Genomic DNA, 19045 nt, shown 5'->3' on the forward strand with positions numbered 1-19045 from the left:
GATCGAGATAGCAAGTCACTGTGTGCCTTATCCCATTATTATTATTATTATTATTATTATTATTATTAACTTCTTCTTCCTATAATAATAATAATAATAAGAAGAAGAAGAAGAAGATGATGATGATTAGAATCTTCCCTATGCAGGACATTCGAAAACTCGAATTAGGGTTAATAATAATAATAATAGAAAATAGACACCTAAGACTTTAAATCCAAAAGGCAGCATCCAATCGTTCCTAATTCGAGTTTTCGAATGTCCTGCATACGGAAGATTCTCATCGGCGCCGGAAGTGGGGGCTTCCGATACGTTACCCCTTTGGTTTCCGGGTCTTCCTGTTTCCCGTAGGGGCGCTCTGGGACTCCTCCGCTCTGTGGCCGCCGTGCGGCGCCGTCGACGACGCTGGGCGGCGCTTAGAGGTCCGCTCTGCCCGCCCCTGTCGCTGGCGTCGGAGGTCCCGGAAGCGTAGCCGGGGCTGTTGGCGATGATGGCGGAGAGTCCGGCTGCCGAGGAGGCGGCTGCGGCCGCGGTGCTGGCGGCGGCGCCGCCGTCGAGCGCGGGGCCGGGAGCTGGAGCGGGCGGCGGCGGCGGCGGCCCCGGGGTGTTCCTGCCGGCCGAGATCTGGGCGGTGGCGGGGCTGGGCTCGGCCGGGGCCGCATCCGGAGCGGGTGCGGGAGTCGGGGCTGGCGGGGCCTCGGTGCCCGGGATCCCCAGCTCGGCCGCCGCGGCTGCCGCGGCCGGGGTGCTCCTCTCGCACTCGACCTTCTGGGACCCCACCACCAGCGGCGACTGGGACGGCGAGAGGCCGAGCCCGGCTTGCCTGCTCCGCATCAAACGGTGAGAGACTTTCCGCTCCCCGGGCAAATGCCGGAACCTCCCGCTTTCCAGATTTCTGGCCCGGAAGGTGTGGGTGGGGTAGTGTTCCTGAGCTTGTGCAGAGTGCGTAGTACGCGCCTTAATTCCCCGAGCATCTCATCCTGTCTGTACATACATCTGAGGGCGGAATGGGGCAGGGAGAGTTTTCCTTCTCTATCCACTCGCCCAGGAAAGATTTAACTGCCCTACTTTCTTGGCAGCGATTCAGCGTCTGCAAGGAATTTCCCATAAGCGAGGGTGGGGGACTGGAGGCCCTCTGGATGTTGTTGTAACTCCCATCGGCCCCAGCCAGCATGGCCGGTGGTTAGGGATGATGGGAGTTGTAGTCCAACAACTGGAGAGGGGGTATAGTGTGACAACTGGTGGGCCGTGGCCGGTATGCGGGTGCCGTAGTGGAGGGGACCTGCAGCACCTGTTGCATTTCCATATGGCTTGTAGCTCTTAAGGGAGTGGTGTTGTGCATCCGTTAAGGAAGAGTTTGGGGGTATAAACTCCCTATTACAACAGCCCAGGTAGATTTAAGATCAGCAGTGGCTTTCACAGCCCTGAAGGTGATATAACCTTATGCTCAAGCATCCCTGTAAGGAGGATATCCTAGATTGTTTCCACCCCAGGCTCAACTTCCTTGTTCTGTATTAGATTACAATTGGCATATGACATATTTAGAGCCTCGTTTTCCAGTATAACAACTCATTTTTAGAAGTTTCTTTGGAATTAGAATTATTTGGAATTGTTGTTTAAGGTCCCAAATTTTGGCGTTGGCTTTCTCCTTTGCTGAAGTTGGCTTGCTTGGTTTACATGTGATGGAAAGGTGTGAAGTTTTATTTAGGATGACTTCTTTCCAGCATCGACAGCTCCTTCTCTCAGTGCAGAGATCATCTTCTGCTGCTGACCATATAAACTTGGGGAGCGAGAGACATCCCAGTATCTCCCATTGTTCTGCACAATTAACAGTGCATTGCAGTACATACTCACTTTATTTTATTTAGGACTCGGTCACAAGTTTAGGTTTGCATTCATAATCAACAATAATGTAAAAAAATTAGTTTTGTAGTCATAATCAGTAACATGATTTAAAATGTTCCTTTAGCCCACCGTGCTGTAAAGGATTTAGGGTTAAAGGGGCAATGGGACATTTGAAACATATAAAAATTGTGCAAGTTAAAAATAGCCCTGTTAAATGAGACCAAAGGGTTCTGTTCTCCTTATGGACAGCCAAGAAGCAGGACTGGTTCAATAGCATTCTTCCCCTCATAAGCCCCAGCAGCTAGTATTTTGAGCTGTGCTGCTACTGGACGTATTGCAGCCATCATAACTAGGAGCCATTAATACCCTTGTCAGCCATGAATTTGTCTTACCCTCTTTTAAAGCACTCCAAATTGGTGACCACACCTGTGTCTTGTGGGAACCAGTTCCGTAGTTCAGCGATGCCCTGTCAGTCTTGGTCTTGAATCTCCCACCACTCAGCCCCAGATTCTATCATCATGAAAGAGGGAGGAAAACTTCTACTCATTTTCTCCATAACTTAATACACCTCTATCATTTCCCCCTTACTTGCCTTATTTCTAAACCAGACATATCCAAAGTCCGTTTTGGGGGCTTAATCCAGCCCGCCTGTCGGTTTAATCTGGCCCCTGTGGCAGCCTATCTCCTGGGGTAAAATCCTAAAAAGGATGGCCCTCACTCATGTTCTCTTCATCAAATCCGCCCCTCTTTGAAAAAAGTTTGTGCATCCCTGTTAAACTAACAAGTCCCAAATATTGTAATTGCTTGATTATTTGAGTTGCCCTTTCCTTTACCTTTCCCAACTCTCTTTTTGAGGGGTGTTAAGCAGAACTGTACCCAGCTGAATACGATTGTTGTACCCTAGGTTTGTCAAAATGCCTGATGCAGGCAGTTTTATTTTGGAACCCTTTCCTAGCGAACCGTGATATGGAATTTGCCTTTTTCACAGCTGCTGCGCATGCTAAGTAATTCTCACTAGGCACCCATAGACTGTAAGCTCTTTGGCAAAGGCTGCTATCAGCAGCACGAAAATACGTCTGTAGCAGCAGCAGTTATTTTCCAGAATGCTTTCCATCTTTGTGTTCCCTGTATCTTGCAACAGCCCTGAGAGGTAGGCGGTTGCCATCCCCGTATAGCTGCTGTGGAATTGCTGTTATGGCCCAAGGACATAAGCTGTGTCCTTGGCAGGCGTGGAATTTGAATGCAGGCCTTGAAATGAACTTCTCTATGACCTGGGTTACATTTGTTCAGTACTTAGTGTGCTGTTAATTAATGCTTTAACATGTTGTTATGAGAGGCTGTTCCATCTGCCCAGAAGATCCCTTCTGGGTATAGAGGAGAATGAGAAGGCCAGAATGCACTAGCAGTAAGAATTCTTTTAGCCTCGGCTAACGCTTTTGGATAATGTGAGGAACTGCAAGGGGAAGGAAAGTCCTCCATTGCGGTCAAGAATATCTCCTTTGCACAAACCATACTCTGTGTTGAATCGTTGCCATCTCCAGTCAGCACAACTAGGTGAGGCCTGCCTAGCAGATTCTGGAGATCTAGATCTTGGGTACACTATCAAGCAAGTGTTACTAGGCAGATGTTTCGGGTGCTCTGATAGAAGGAGGCTTCCCAGGCTTGTTTTAAAGCTTGGAAATAACTGGGGGTGGAGGGAGGGACAGTTTGGGTTTGTTCCTAGAGCTGAACGCAACCACTTCAGGAGCAGTTATGCCAGTTCCACGTTTAATCCCAGGAACAAAAGCCTTATTGTCTGTGGCAAACCAAAACGAAAGTGAACTTGTAGCAGCCTCGTTTCCCAGAAGTGTGCTAGGTCGTCTCCCTCCTCCTTCCTCCGTGGAGTGTGCTGTTTGTTATGTGCCAAAACAGGTGTTTGTGTTATGGGCCGAGGGCTGCAGCGAGCCTGAGAACGACCGCAGTTGTTATAATGTGCTGTTGGCACAATTTATATGTACGGCAGGAGATGCCAATTCACCCTGCCTGCTCTTTAACAACTGTCTATTGTTCAGTGAGAAGAAGGAAGTGTGGTCTTCCCCACCCCGCCCACTGCCGCCCAGCTAACTTTGAGTCCACAACCTCTGACTTTTGATGTAGGTGTGTTCTCGTTAAGCAGAGTTCAAACCAAGAACATTGTCTGTTGCTAGTGTACAGTCATGGGGGAAAAAGAAAGTGCATCCTCTTTGAATTCTGTGTTTTTACATATGAAGACATAATAACAATCATCTGTTCCTTTAGCAGGTCTTAAAATTAGGTAAATGCAACCTCAGATGAACAACGGCATGGCATATTGCACTATGTCATGATGTATTTAACAGAAATAAAGCCAAAATGGAAAAGCCATGTGTGAAAAACTTAAGTTCACCTTATGATTCAATAGCTTGTAAAAAGTTAAAGGTAAAGGGACCCCTGACCATTAGGTCCAGTCGTGACCGACTCTGGGGTTGCGGCGCTCATCTCTCTTTATTGGCCGAGGGAGCCGGCGTACAGCTTCCGGGTCATGTGGCCAGCATGACTAAGCCGCTTCTGGTGAACCAGAGCAGTACACAGAAACGCCGTTTACCTTCCCGCCAGAGTGGTACCTATTTATCTACTTGCACTTCGTGCTTTCAAACTGCTAGGTTGGCAGGAGCTGGGACAGAACAACGGGAGCTCACCCCGTCGCGGGGATTTGAACTGCCGACCTTCCGATCAGCAAGCCCTAGGCTCTGTGGTTTAACCCACAGTACCACCCGCGTCCCTTCAATAGCTTGTAGAACCACCAATAATGTGAAGCAATTGTTTCCTGTAGGACTTTATCTGTCCCTCACATGGTTGTGGAGAAAATTTGGCCCATTCATACTTGTTCAGTCTTTTTCTAATTGTACTGTCGTGAACTTTAACATTTAACATGCTAACTGTAGGGCCTGAGATGTACCATAACTTTTGGGGTTTTTTTGCGATTTCTCTGAGCATTGCATGGTCTGACCTTGGCGTGAATTTGCTGGGACGTCCACTCCTGAGAAGATTGGCAACTCCAGTTTTGAATAATCTTTCCCACTGTAGACAATGTACTTAAAGTTGGTTGCAAATGGGCAGCAGTACTTGCTTCTCTAAGAGCACTGTGTCCTCTTTCGTCCTTGGCACTGTGTTAAAACACACCTGAATGCTCCAGACCAGCAAACTGCTAAAATTTTGTCTTTTATAGAGGTGGGCACACTTGCTGATGATCAATTAAGCAAGGACATTTGATTAGCAACCCCTGTCTACTTAGCCTCTTAATTCCTATGGAAGCTGTAATGGTGTACAGTGGTACCTTGGTTTAAGAACAGTCCTGTTTACGAACTATTTGGTTTACGAACTCCACAAAAACCGGAAGTAGTGTCCCGGTTTGCAAACTTTACCTCAGTCTAAGAACGAAAGCCGAATGGTGGAAGGGCACCGGCGGCGGGAGGCCTCATTAGGGAAAGAGCGTCTTGGTTTAAGAACAGACTTCCGGAACGGATTAAGTTCGTAAACCAAGGTACCACTGTACTTAGTTTTTCACACATGATTTCTCCATCTTGGCTTTATTTCTGTTAAATAAATCATGACACGCTGTAATATGACATGCGTTGTTGTTCATCTGAGGTTACATTTACCTAATTTTAAGACCTAAGGAACAAATGATTTCTATTATGTCCTGATGTGTAAAAGCACATAATGCAAAGGGGGTGTACTTTCTTTTTCCCGTGACTGTAGGTGTGTGGTAAGAGTTTGAGGAAGCAGTTTCTCATAGGCCAGAGTGGGTGATTAAAATGTGTCTTTTCACAATTGAATTGCCCCTCCCTCCCTCTTCTGGTGTCCCAGCCTAAGCTGTGATATTCCCAATGTTTCAAAATCCCGGGCTTTCCCTTTTCTCTTCATTTCCTTTGATGGGCTATATTGTGATATGTGCTTGATTTGGAGCTGCCCATGTAATGTGCCATGCATTTGGAAGGTAATAAGTTGTGACATAGGAGGAAGCAAATATGGATTAAAATGGGACAAAGGGGTGAGGAGGGCTATGAAAAGCACAACACAACTTTATGCAGAGTCTTTTATAGGTGAGATCTTTATATTTGTTTTCAGGAGTCTTTTAAGATTGACTGCCTGCCTGAAGCCATGACAGAAACTTAGGTTTCCTTCTCTTTCTCTCTTTTTAAAAGCACGGCTGTTTCTCAAGAATTCAGCAACAGGATTTGGGGATTGAGGTGCAAAGCTGGAAGCTCCAGCAGTGTTTCTCAAACACTGTTTGAGGTCCCCAGCTGTTGTTGGACTACAACTCCCATCATTCCTAGCTAGCAGGGCCAGTGATCAGGGATGATGGGAGTTGTAGTAGTCCAACGACAACAGGGGACCCAAGTTTGAGAAACGCTGCTCTAGAGAAACACTTGACTGAATAATACATTGCTTCTATTATTATTTTTGTTTCCCAGAGATATCATGTCTATCTACAAGGAACCCCCTCCTGGAATGTTTGTAGTGCCTGACCCCCATGATATGACCAAGGTAGGTGGTATCTGAATGCCTTCCTCTGTAGTGTGTCCTCCCTGAAGGAGTTTCGTGCTGTTTTTAGGAGGGCTGGCATACTGAAGTTCACCTTGCTATGACTTGAAATTTCATTTATGGCAGCAGCCTGTGGGAAAGGGTAGCAGAGCGATTGCCACAGGAGAAATTCGGCAAAGTGAAGTTTGCACAAAGCATCTTCATCCTTAGGCAAATCTTTTCAGTTCATGTTCTGCTCACCCTGATAAATGTGTTAGAATGAGGGTTTGGGGTACCTTTTCAAAAGGGAGAAGGAAGCAATCTCCAGCTCTGTTTCTGATTCTTATTTTATTTTTTTAAAGCGTTTATTAATTTTCCAATTGAAACATCTAATTAACATATCAAATCAAATCCAATAAAATAAAAAAAACTAAAATAAAAGAAAGTCCAATTGTCTTCCAAATTGTAATAATTTTTGTTTTGGCTTCCCATGGTCTGAATTCCGAAGCGCTTTCAACATCTTAGTCCTGCCTCTCATCATCAATGTTTTCCATAATTCCATATCCGATTTTTTCCTCCACGTTTTGACTCTGTTTATGTGATCCTCATTCATGTCAGAAAACAGATACTTTTTTTCCTGTGGAGTGCAGATTTGTCCGTATATTGTACTTTTTCAACTGTTTTTGTTTTTTCATCGCACCGCTTCATTTAATTGCATCCAAATTCAGAGTTCTCTTTAAGAATTGTTATTTTGGCAGCTCCCAAATCGTTAATCTTTCCCGTCCAGGTGTTATCAAAGAAACAGAGAGAAACCTCCCTCTGAAACTCCTTGTTGATTTATTCTTAAGCATTCTGAATTTTAAGGAGGTCTGCCCCTGAGTCACAATATTTCACTGGCGTCCTCTTGGTATATCTGAGGGATCTGTTCTTTGTTTTTAAAAAAGTAGATCTCACATGCCTGAAGTTTGACCACATTGAGTGGCCATTTAGTTGAAGGTCAAATGAGGCCTCGTTCATACAGATGATGTGGTATACATCCTGGAACAGTTTTTATCACTCCAGACCACAGGTGCGGAAAGCTCCTCCATGAAAAGAAAGCCCATTTACGCCTGAGACCAGGCCTTGTGTGTCTTGTCTACTGCTGTGGCCAAGTGGATAGGGAGCTATTCTGTGGGCTCAAAGCCCAGGAGTTGTCTCTGTTGTTGCCCTTGTTGTGACTGGGGTTCTTTTGGGGGGGGCGTCTGTGCAAAAGGTAAGTGGGAACATTTCTCCCCCTTCCTCTTGATGGTGCTCAGACTCATATCCTCCTCACCCCTTGCTCTGTGGAGAGAGCCACTGGGCGCTGCTGCTGTTTAATGGGTGCCTGTCCTTGTGGGGCAAAACCACAAAACCAGTTGCTTTCGCAGTCTTCCACCTGTAGTGTGAAGAAGTGGTGTGCTCCAGAAATAATTTGGGCCTCCTCAACAGCTACCTGTGTGAACTGAGCTTGATTCTTGAACCTGAGAGGGCAGTGAATTTTCCCTAATGCTTTGTAGAGGATCTCTCTTCTCTCCCCCCCCCCCCCGCTTAACTCTCTTAGCGGCCGGCTTGCGTCCCACGCAGGCTCTGCCGACGTTGCACCCAGTTGGAAGTTTTTGCGCGAGCTGGGCTTTTCTCTTGCAGATTCATGCGTTGATCACAGGCCCCTTTGACACGCCTTACGAAGGGGGTTTCTTCTTGTTCCTGTTTCGCTGTCCTCCAGATTATCCCATCCATCCGCCGCGGGTCAAACTGATGACAACCGGGAATAACACAGTGAGGTTTAACCCTAACTTCTACCGCAATGGGAAGGTCTGCCTCAGTATTCTAGGGTAAGGAGCTGAGCAGCCTGAGCTGCTTCGGGGAGGTCCACACTTCTGCATGCAATTATCATGTCAATGAAACGTGTGTGTGTGTGTGTGTGTGTGTGTGTGTGTGTGTGTTTCTGTTCAGAGCCAGGTAGGTTGATGATGATGATCATCTTGCGGGAACGAGAGGGGCAGGCTTTTTCACTGGTAGCTCCCCTTGCTACAATATGGGAGGCCCCCAAAGGTATTGCCACTCCGCCAGCTTTTGAAGTCACACCTGTTCAGACAAGTATTTCCCTGCTCTTCCTAACTTGGATCTCCCAATTTGATTGTTTTTAGCTGTTACGCTTTTTGAAATGGGCCTCCTCATTTATATATATGTTTCAGTGCTGTTGTTATGCTATGACTAGCTCATATTTTTTTACAGTTGGCTTCATTCTTCTTGTTTTGCTGTTGTCTTTTATTTTTTGTGAACCACGCTAGTATTTCTTCTTAAAATGCGAGGCTTCAAATTAATTATATTCCTATCATCATCATCATTTCCAAGACAGGGCACACTGGGACACATGCTTGTCTGGGCAGAGGGGTCTTCTTGGTAGTGGCACCCGCCCTGTGGAACGCCCTCCCACCAGATGTCAAGGAAATAAACAACTATCTGACTTTTAGAAGACATCTGAAGGCAGTCCTGTTTAGTGGCTGGCTGCCTTCAGATGGCATAGAACAGGGATGTCCAATAGTTCGATTGCGATCTACTGTTAGATCCCCAGGAGGTTTTTGTCGATTGCGGTCGATCGCTGGGTCCCTTTCCTTAGCGTTGGTAAAATAGAATCCGGCCCCGCCTTCCATTGTTGCACGATCTGCAGAACGGAAGACGGAGTTTACTCAGTGAAGCTGTTTGTTTTCCCAGCGATCTGTTGTTGAGAGGCTGTTCCCCTTTCTCCCTGAAAATGGCCAGCAGCTTAGCCCTGAACTCCCAAAAAACGTGGCTTTCCTCCTCCCGTTAAAAAAAGCTTAATCACTTTAACCTGAACCCCCCCAAAACGGGGCTAGATCACTGCCAGTTTTGAATTCTGTGAGTAGATCGCAGTCTCTTGGGAGTTGGCCACCCCTGGCATAGAGCATTTGAGCATCTCTGGACATTGAAAGGAGTCTCTGCCATCAGCCAGATGCGCGAGAAAGTCATGCACATGATTGACAGTGCTTCCTGTAACATCCAGAGCTTCTGTTCATTTGTCTCAGCTATCGGCAGCATTTAGTTTTCCTTTCTATATTTGCGTGGGTTTTTTGTGGGGGGGAGAGGTTGGTTTCAAATAGCATTGCATTTTCAGAAACCACAAAGCATTCTCTTGAAAGTGTGGGGCGTTGCTTTTTCCTGCTGATCCTGCGTGGCCTTCATTTCCAGCCCTTAGCTGGAGTTACAACAGGAAGCGGCCATAGTTGCAGATTTTATACTCTGCCCAGTCGCTCATGCCCTTCAGCCTGTTTCTGTTCGCAGTGGCCAGAGGTTGACAGGCCCCTTGCTTGTGTCGTGCATCGTGGGGGCAGAGCCGGTTTGGGTGGTTTTCTGCCTCTGACTTGATTCAAAAGATGGTGCTTGAAAAAGAAAATGACGGGAGCTGAATGGAGCTGCTGTATTCAACATCCTTAAGAAAGTTAGATCTGGAATAGAAAGTGACGGTCTATGGCAGGCTTCCTCAACCTCGGCCCTCCAGAAGTTTTTGGCCTACAACTCCCATGATCCCTAGCTAGCAGGACCAGTGGTCAGGGATGATGGGAATTGTAGTCTCAAAACATCTGGAGGGCCGAGGTTGAGGAAGCCTGGTCTATGGCAGGCATAGGCAAAGTCGGCCCTCCATATGTTTTGGGACTACAGCTCCCATCATCCCTGACCACTGGTCCTGTTAGCTAGGGATAATGGGAGTTGTAGTCCCAAAACATCTGGAGGGCCGAGTTTCCCTATGCCTGGTCTATGGGCTTCCAGGCTTGAGAAACAGCATCATTTCGTATATCCCATTGTAGCCTTTCTCAACTTGATGCTGGGCAGACATTGGGCCTTAACTCCTATCATCACTGACAATCTGCTGCGTTGACTGGGGCTGGTAGAATTTGCAGTCCAAAGCGCCTGGGTAGCACCAGTTTGGAGAAAGCTAACATAACTCAAGATGAAGATTATGATCTTCCCTAATAATACTGTCTTGTTTACAAGCTTCAAAGCAACAAAGCATGTATAGAGAGGAAGAATTAGGTATCCCACAGCTAAGCAGGGTGGATTTGATTTAAATCAAAAGAAATCAATTTAAATCATTAGTAAGTAAGACTTGATTTAAATCATTCTTTGACAGAAAGACTCATTCTTGCTGGTATAATCTTAATATTTTCAGCCAGATGAAGGTTCCATTTTTGGAATAATAAATTTTCAGAGTAGGTTTTTTTTACAGTTCTATCAAAAATTACTGATTTGGTTATACTATTAGAAATACATAGAGAGATAATTATGAAATTATTGTGAGGTTTAATAAGTTAACTGTTTATATTTGGACAGCTTTTCTGCTGTACTTTATTGGAAGGAGAAAAATAATCATTTCCTTAATAACAATTTAAACAATTTATGTAACAAAAACAGTATAGCATATGTATCCATATTTGTTAACTGATGTGGTTAAACAGTTTTTTTAAAAAAACTTAGACTGAGTTTTAGCACACATGAAAAACCTAAAACTTATTTCCTGATTTTGAAGTATAATGTAACTTAAATAGAAAACTATCTTTAGAAAGATTTTTCTCCAAAAGCATTTTATTTTAAAAATCCGATTTAAAAAAAATCTGGTTTGAATAAAAAAAATCCTGTTTAAAATTTAAAAATCTGATTTTTTATTTTATTTTATAAAAAAAAACATTGATTTTTATCCACTCTGCAGTTAGAGCATTCTTTTCTTTGTAGGTTCACTAATGCTCAGGCATGGCCTTGGGTGTTTTAAACCACATTTACTAGCTACACTTTGTCTGTTAGCCACAAGTGCTTTTTAGGATATATATGATTTGGAACCTTTTAGGATCTAATTGGATTTGGGGACCCAAGCAAGCACCTTTTACATGTTATTTGGGAAAAATCAGGTGCTCTTGCACCAGCACCCTGAAAAAGCAAGGGGCAGGGACACCGTGCTATGCAACTTCATTATCCTGTTTTGTGTTTCTGGATTTTTATTTCCTGTTTTCATAGTTTAGCATTTTGCCCTTCATCTCTGGACAGTGGGAATGCTCCAAATAGAATTCCTCAGATATTTCACACAGCTTCTAGGAACTGAGGTGTAGACACAGTGTGTAGCTGGTGCTCTGAAAGAAGATGACAATGCCAAGAAACAATGGAATTTCTGACTTGTTTATCACAGACGTTTGCTCGCATTTGCTTGATTGCCATGATTTATTCTGTTTTCTCCTAATTACGGAGACTTGCCAAGGAGATGCGTGGGGTGTTGACGCCTTGAGCCCTGGCCGCTAGGAATCCTGCCCCCGTGTCCCCCTTGCTCCCCTAATCAGCCAGTTCCCAAGGTTTCAGAATTCCAGTACGTTTGATAAGAGCTAGACATCTAAACAGAAAAGGAATGTGATCCTTAGGAGGCTGAATTCTCCCCTCACTGCCAGACTTTGTGTGTGGCTCTTGTGTGAGACTGAATGCATACAGCCCTCGATTCAGATTGTACACTGGAAAGATGCATAAAAGTTTGGAATGGTTTTATCACAAAACAGTAATTATCCATCTTCATAACATGTGTGTGTGCGCGCAAACGTTTTCACAACTACCTTCAAAACAAATACAGTCGAACCTTCGTTTACATAACCCTCTGGTTACATAAACTTTGGGGTGTGCGTGCGGCAAACCCGGAAGTATTTTACTGGGTTTTGCCCCCACGCACATGCACAGGTTACAGAAACCTTGGGATCCGACCGGACCTCCAGGTCATAAAATGACTTCCTACCCTCACCTCCACAGTGCTTTTACTCAAACCTTTTTTTCTACTGCATTACATCTTTTTATCTATTGCAAAAAAGTTTCTCATGTTACAATTATTTTGCTGTCTATCTGCTCCTGCTTTTATCTCGAATCCTGCCTGCAATTTCATTTATAACTATACATTTTATCTGCTACGTGTGTCACAGATTTGGGCTTTTCGATCTTCTTTGGTTGTTTAGTGGTTCTTGCTGTTACGTCTTCAATTTTTTCCCCACCACCCTGAGGCCTGGAAACTGTTTGGGTTTTTTTTACTACCTGCCTTACCTACACTGGAAACTGTCTTTTTGTACTACCTACCAACCTACCTACCTACCTACCTACACACACACACACACACACACACACACACTGATAGCTAGGCCTCTCACAAGTTACAAATCGAAGTACACTGAAAGCCACACATCATCCACTCCACTTTACAGAATTGTGTTTGTTTGGCTGTGTGAAAATAAACTCCTGTTTCTTCCTGTCTGGCAGTACGTGGACTGGTCCGGCCTGGAGTCCTGCCCAGAGCATCTCTTCGGTCCTTATATCTATACAGTCCCTGATGACTGAGAACCCTTATCACAACGAGCCTGGCTTTGAGCAGGTAAGTAGCCTGAATCGTGGATTAGTGCCCACTTTACGGAGCTCTTGGTTACAGGGACAGGGAAGTGGCCGTCCCATAACAAACTGCTCTCTTAGAAACGGGAATGTCGGCAGAGCAATAAGACCCGTTGAGGTTTGATCTCCAACCCCTACATCCTTTTAAGAAGACCCTCCCGATTCAGAGGTTCGGCATGTTGCTGCAGGTGGGGCCTGCTTCCCTGTTGTGTTAAAACAGCTGACTGCATTGGGACAGAGTGGAAAGGAAGAATGCCTTGAGCAGCCCTGGATAACTCCATATGCTGCAGTCCGTATGCACATATTCGCAGCTTGTCTGCAGAGCAAGACCATGCATGGAACCTCTTTGGGATCTTTCATGGACCGTAGCTCTGGTTTGAAATAGGATCGTCAATCCACTTTTATCGGCGACTGGCCAGTGTTTCCAATGGGTATTGTCAGCCATACTAATTGGAGGCATTCCCAGTCTCTCTCTTCTCCCCCCCCCCCCCGCCCCCGACAAGACCAAAGTTGTGGGCCGTGTGTCTTGAACTTCGTAAAAGGTGACTTTTGTTTTTGGCCACCGATCTCTTGCAGGAAAGACATCCGGGAGACAGTAAAAATTACAACGAGTGTATTCGGCACGAGACTATCAGGGTCGCTGTGTGTGACATGCTAGAAGGAAAATGCCCTTGTCCGGAGCCTTTACGGTATGTTTGGGAGTCTCAATTCATGGGTTTCAGGCATTTAGCATGGAGAAGGGGAGAGGGAGGTACCCCTTAGTCAGAATTCCTGTGCTGTTTGGAGTTTACAGGGTTAACAGCTCTGTGTGTGTCCTGCATCTGGGGAGTTGTTTTTTTCTACATCCGGGGAAAGCTGAGTCCTTTGTCTGTGAGTTACTTTCACTTTTTTGCCGAGAGACGCAGAGACACCAGGCCTGCCGTCTCCGATGGTCTGTTTATTATTTTAGCGTTCCGATGTAAATAAAGCTGTTAGTTTAGAGGAACAACAGCGTGTGGACTCTCTCTTCTGCAAGCTCACTCACACCAGGAATTCTGTTGCTGTGGAAACGTACCGGACCTGAACACTCCCCCCCCCCCCCACTTAGAAAAACTGTTTGCCAGCATGAAAGCCCTAACTCGGCATTCAAGAAGAAGAAGAGTTTGGATTTGATATCCCTCTTTATCACTACCCGAAGGAGTCTCAAAGCGGCTAACATTCTCCTTTTCCCTTCCTCCCCCACAACAAACACTCTGTGAGGTGAATGGGGCTGAGAGACTTCAAAGAAGTGTGACTGGCCCAAGGTCACCCAGCAGCTGCATGTGGAGGAGCAGGGAAGCGAACCTGGTTCACCAGATTACAAGACTGCCACTCTTAACCACTACACCACACCTTCATTCATTCATTCTTGCAGCTGCATGATCATGGTCCGCATTCTGTTCCTTCCACTCCAGATTACCACTATGTGCCTTATTAATTCAGACCTTTTGCTGAGGGTATTTGTGCAAGCAAGGCAAACTGCAGTACAGTCGGACCTTGGTTCTCGAACGGAATCCGTTCCGGAAGTCCGTTCGACTTCCGAAAACGTTTGAAAACCAAGGCATGGCTTCTGATTGGCTGCAGGAGCTTCCTGCACTCAATCAGAAGCCGCGTCGGATGTTCGGGTTCCAGAGAACATTTGCAAACTGGAACACCCACTTCCGGGTTTGCGGCGTTCGGGAGCCAAAACGTCCGAGTTGCAAGGCATTCGACAACCAAGGTACAATTGTATTCATGGCTCCATAGAAGCTCTCCCTGCTGTCCGCCTCTTAAGGTTGTTGTTTTTTATAGTATTTTGGTCAGCAGGTCATGCACGAGGGAGGGAACCAAAGTACATTGCACTGTGGGGAAATGTTAGCTATTGTGGTTGTTTTTAAGAAATGTGCACGTGACAAACTAATTTTCAGGAGCACGAACTATGGCAGTATCCCTTTTGTTATAAACCACCTGTCACATCCTTGCTCTGTGCCCTTACGGTTCATTTTGCTTGCTAGGGGTGTCATGGAAAAGTCCTTTATGGAATATTATGATTTCTACGAGGGGGTATGCAAAGAGCGGCTTCACCTCCAAGGACAGACGATGCAGGTAAGGATCAGATAATGTCTATGACTGCCCACTCCGGAAGGCAGCCTCCGTGTTTTTGTTTTAAATTAAACAATTTGGATTGTCATATTTCCTTCCCTCTTGAGAAGTGGGCTCGTTTGCTCAGCTGAGGGTTTTCCCAAAGGGCAAATTGAAAACCTGAGGTATGGGGGACAAATTAGGAGAAATGACCAATTGCTGGCATTTCTGAAGCACCAGGAACTAGCTGGAAGTATATTGTGGGATGCGGGTGGCGCTGTGGTCTAAGCCACTGAGCCCCTTGGGCTTGCAGATTGGAAAGTTGGTGGTTCGGATCCCCGCGACAGAGTGAGCTCCCGTTGCTCTGTCCTAGCTCCTGCCAGCCTAGCAGTTCGAAAGCACGCCAGTCCAAGTAGATAAATAGGTACCACTGTGGCAGGAAGGTAAACGGTGTTTCCATGCACTCTGGCTTCCATCACGGTGTCTTGTTGCGCCAGAAACGGTTTAGTCATTCCAGCCACATGACCTGGAAAGCTGTCTGTGGACAAACGCCAGCTCCCTCGGCCTGAAAGCGAGATGAGCGCTGCAACCCCATAGTCGCCTTTGGCTGGACATAACTGTCCAGGGGTCCTTTACCTTTCACCATTTTTATATTAACGTGAGCAGGACGTTGGAACGAGGGGGTGAGAGGTAGGAGACTTGAATAGATCCTGGTTATTGGGAAAAGAGCATCCAGCAAGGGGATGGGGATGAAAGATTTAAATTCTCTAATCCAGGAAGTGAGCTTGCATGGCTGTGCTCTGCTTCCACAGTCAGAGGCATTCATGCTTCTGAATACCAGTTTCTGGAAACTACAGGAGGGGAGAGGGCTCTTGCGCCCGGGTCCTGCTTGACAATTTCCCACAGGCATCTGGTTGGCTACTGTGCAAACAGGATGCTGGACTAGATGGGCCTTTGGCCTGATTCAGCAGGTTCCTCTTAGGTTATAGATAGATGTCAATATACAGTGGTACCTTGGGTTACAGACACTTCAGGTTACATACGCTTCAGGTTACAGACTCTGCTAACCCAGAAATAGTACCTCCGGTTAAGAACTTTGCTTCAGGATGAGAACATAAATCGTGCTCCTGCGGCGTGGCGGCAGCGGGAGGCCCCATTAGCTAAAGTGGTGCTTCAGGTTAAGAACAGTTTTAGGTTAAGAACGGACCTCTGGAACGAATTAAGTTCTTAACCCGAGGTACCACTGTAATAGGAAGCTATTTTCCCCTTACCGAATGTCATTTTTCTCAACTGAAGCACATGTTCCCGTCTGATTTGCTAGACTTGGGTTTCCAATCTGATCCAGCAGTAGTTCCCCTGCTCCTCTTGTGGCTTCAGGGTTGTTAAAAAATACTTGCTGCTTAGAATAATATTGATCTTGTCAAGCGTCTATTACTTGAACTGGTTACAGAAGGCCTTGGCCACCCTGTTTCCAGTCCATGTGCAAAGTAACCCTGGCAGATCTTGATGCAAGTTGTTTTCATCCCGATCAGACAGTTTAACGAACTTAAGAAAATGTTCAAATGCTCTTTCCCTAAAAAGCCTGAAGCCTTCCTTCTAGGAATTGCGGGCAACGAAATTCCGAAAAAGCTCAGGAGAGTCTTTATGTATGCTACAGTTATTCGCAAAAGGTTGGAAGGGAGAGGACAACCCATCCAAATTAGACTGGCAAAATAAATTAAGAGAGCACGCTGAATTGGCGAGGCTATCAGCAAGGCTACGAGACGTTACAGATGAAAAATTTATCAGAGAGTAGGGCATATGTATGGGACGCGGTTGGCGCTGTGGGTTAAAACACAGAGCCTAGGACTTGCCGATCAGAAGGTCGGCGGTTCGAATCCCCGCGACGGGGTGAGCTTCCGTTGCTCGGTCCCTGCTCCTGCCAACCTAGCAGTTCGAAAGCACGTCAAAGTGCAAGTAGATAAATAGGTACCGCTCCGGCAGGAAGGTAAACGGCGTTTCCATGCGCTGCTCTGGTTTCGCCAGAAGCAGCTTAGTCATTCTGGCCACATGACCCGGAAGCTGTACACCGGCTCCCTCGGCCAATAAAGCGAGATGAGCGCCGCAACCCCAGAGTCGGTCACGACTGGACCTCATGGTCAGGGCTCCCTTTACCTTTACCTTTAGGGCACATATATAGAATTTTTGTAAAAGAACATTGTCAAAATATTAATCCGTTGGCAGGTTTCGATTGACTTCTGGGTGCAAATAGGATAAGTTTACGAAATTTAAAGTAAGTTAAATAACAGGGAGAAAATAAAGATAAGTGCGTAATCAGGGAATTTAATCTGGGAACTTAATGGGAAGATCGGAGGTCATGTTAAACTTAATTACAATACGATGTACAAAACAAGTATCAATTAAGAAAAGAATAATTGTGGTTTTTATCTTGTCTTTTACATCTGCTGATTATTTCTGTTATACAGTTTTCAACCAATAAAGCATTAAAAAAAAAAGTAATTTTCATCCCGTCTCCTCTCCTCTCGCAGGATCCCTTCGGTGAGAAGCGAGGGCACTTTGACTACCAGTCCCTTCTGCTGCGTTTGCAAGGAATCCGCCTGAAGGTGCAAGAGAAACACCAGCAGGAGAACCCAGACATAGACTCAGAAAGCAGCTCCTCTGAGACAGAGACAGACACTCAAGGGAGCATTAAGGCTTAGGTGCCTCCCACCTGACCGCTTGGGAACCCAAGACGTAGGGGTGGGATCTTCTGACTCCAGGCACTGCGGAGGAACCCCGGAGAGACCCAAGAACCAGTCCGGTTCCAGAGCGGGGAGAACCTGAGCTGAGCAGCACCCCTTCATTGCCTCCTCCAGTGCTCTGGTACACGCTGTTTAAAACAAACGAGGATTTGATGCTAAAACTGAACACGGGCTCGTGACAAGCTGTCTTTTGAAAGTGGCTCTTTCTCTGCTGGAGACCCGTGAGCAAAAATGGCATAAAGGCATTCTGGAAGAACCCGCGACGGGTTGGTTTCTGTCCTCCCCATGTTTCTAAAAGAGCAGGAGGTAGAGCTTGCCTCTACGCCCCGCCGTCTTTTGTTTCAAAACATGCCGCATATACCCTCAGCGCCTCCCTCCCAGCGTTCCCACAAAGGGATGGATTCCCAGCTCTACCAAGTCTGTAAAAGCACCTTTGACCATTTAAATAATCAAGCCCTGTTTTCATATTCACTCTGTTTCCCAGTTGGGTTGGTGTTGCCTGTCCTAGACAGACCAAAGAGGAGGAACTTTGGCCGGAACTGGGCTTTTGTGGCGATCCAAAACGACAACGAAAAAGCAGTTTCCAAAGCTTTACTCAACTCTAGAGCTCCTTTTGAATAACCCCTCCCCAAATTCGGAATCCAGGCAGGAAAGAAGGAAGAGACAAACTGGGAGAGAACCTAAATTGTTAATGTGTCAGCCTTGTGAGCAAGCCAGCCAGCGGCCTTCAAAAGGTGTAGTTGAGCAGGTTTCATGGCCAGTGTTTTTGTTTTTATTTTTTGTGATCCTTGGGAAGGAGTCATCATTCTGGCAGTTCATTTCCTGCAAGCAGCATATAATTATTATTTTTTTGGAAGGTACAGTATTAGAATTTAGTGAAGACAGGTGATTCTATGCAGCCATTGAGAGAGCAAATATAAATTAACGCAGCACCAAGAGAGAAAAAAGCAATGCTAATCTTAAGCTTTGGCATAGCAGACTTCTCTGTTCAAAGCAACTCAGATCTGCAGCTTTGGGGGACAGAGTTAGGAGTTCAGTGATGTAGAGGAGGATACAAACTAATGGAAGGACAGCAATAAGCATCAGTCCAAGGCCAGGGCAGAAAACCAGCTGTTGAGATCTGTCGAAGGATTGGCTCTCATTTTCTGTCAGGAGCCTCTATTGAAACCGAAGCAAAATTGCACATGTGTAAGTCTGCCGAATCTGCCCTTCTCTCCAAATCACTTTGTCGTGCTATAGACTGAGAAGCACATGCCTTTTGAGGATCGAATTGTGGGAGAACGTCTGGCCACCCTCCCAGCTGGCAAAGTATTTTATTTTATTTTTTTACTTTTGAAAGTTCAAGCTGGTTTCTACATAGAAAGGCTCGGAAGCCTTGTGAGCACCTTTCCCTTGCTTTTTTACCCTTCTTCTTTTAG

The 19045-nt window shown here is 45.9% G+C and overlaps 1 protein-coding gene across 1 annotated transcript; it reads left to right on the forward strand.

The window, feature by feature from the left end:
* Positions 1-469: 469 nt before the first annotated feature.
* On the forward strand, positions 470-18012 carry LOC310747952 (ubiquitin-conjugating enzyme E2 Z-like). Its single transcript, XM_083583419.1, has 7 exons — positions 470-837; positions 6318-6390; positions 8029-8216; positions 12682-12793; positions 13384-13496; positions 14820-14910; positions 17415-18012. The coding sequence occupies exons 1-7, from the start codon at positions 485-487 to the stop codon at positions 17583-17585; spliced, it is 1101 nt and encodes a 366-aa protein (XP_083439545.1). The 5' UTR covers positions 470-484; the 3' UTR covers positions 17586-18012.
* Positions 18013-19045: the final 1033 nt, after the last annotated feature.

The sequence above is a fragment of the Podarcis filfolensis genome, assembly GCF_964270895.1.
Source record: "Podarcis filfolensis genome assembly, chromosome: 13".
Taxonomy (NCBI): Eukaryota; Metazoa; Chordata; class Lepidosauria; order Squamata; family Lacertidae; genus Podarcis; species Podarcis filfolensis.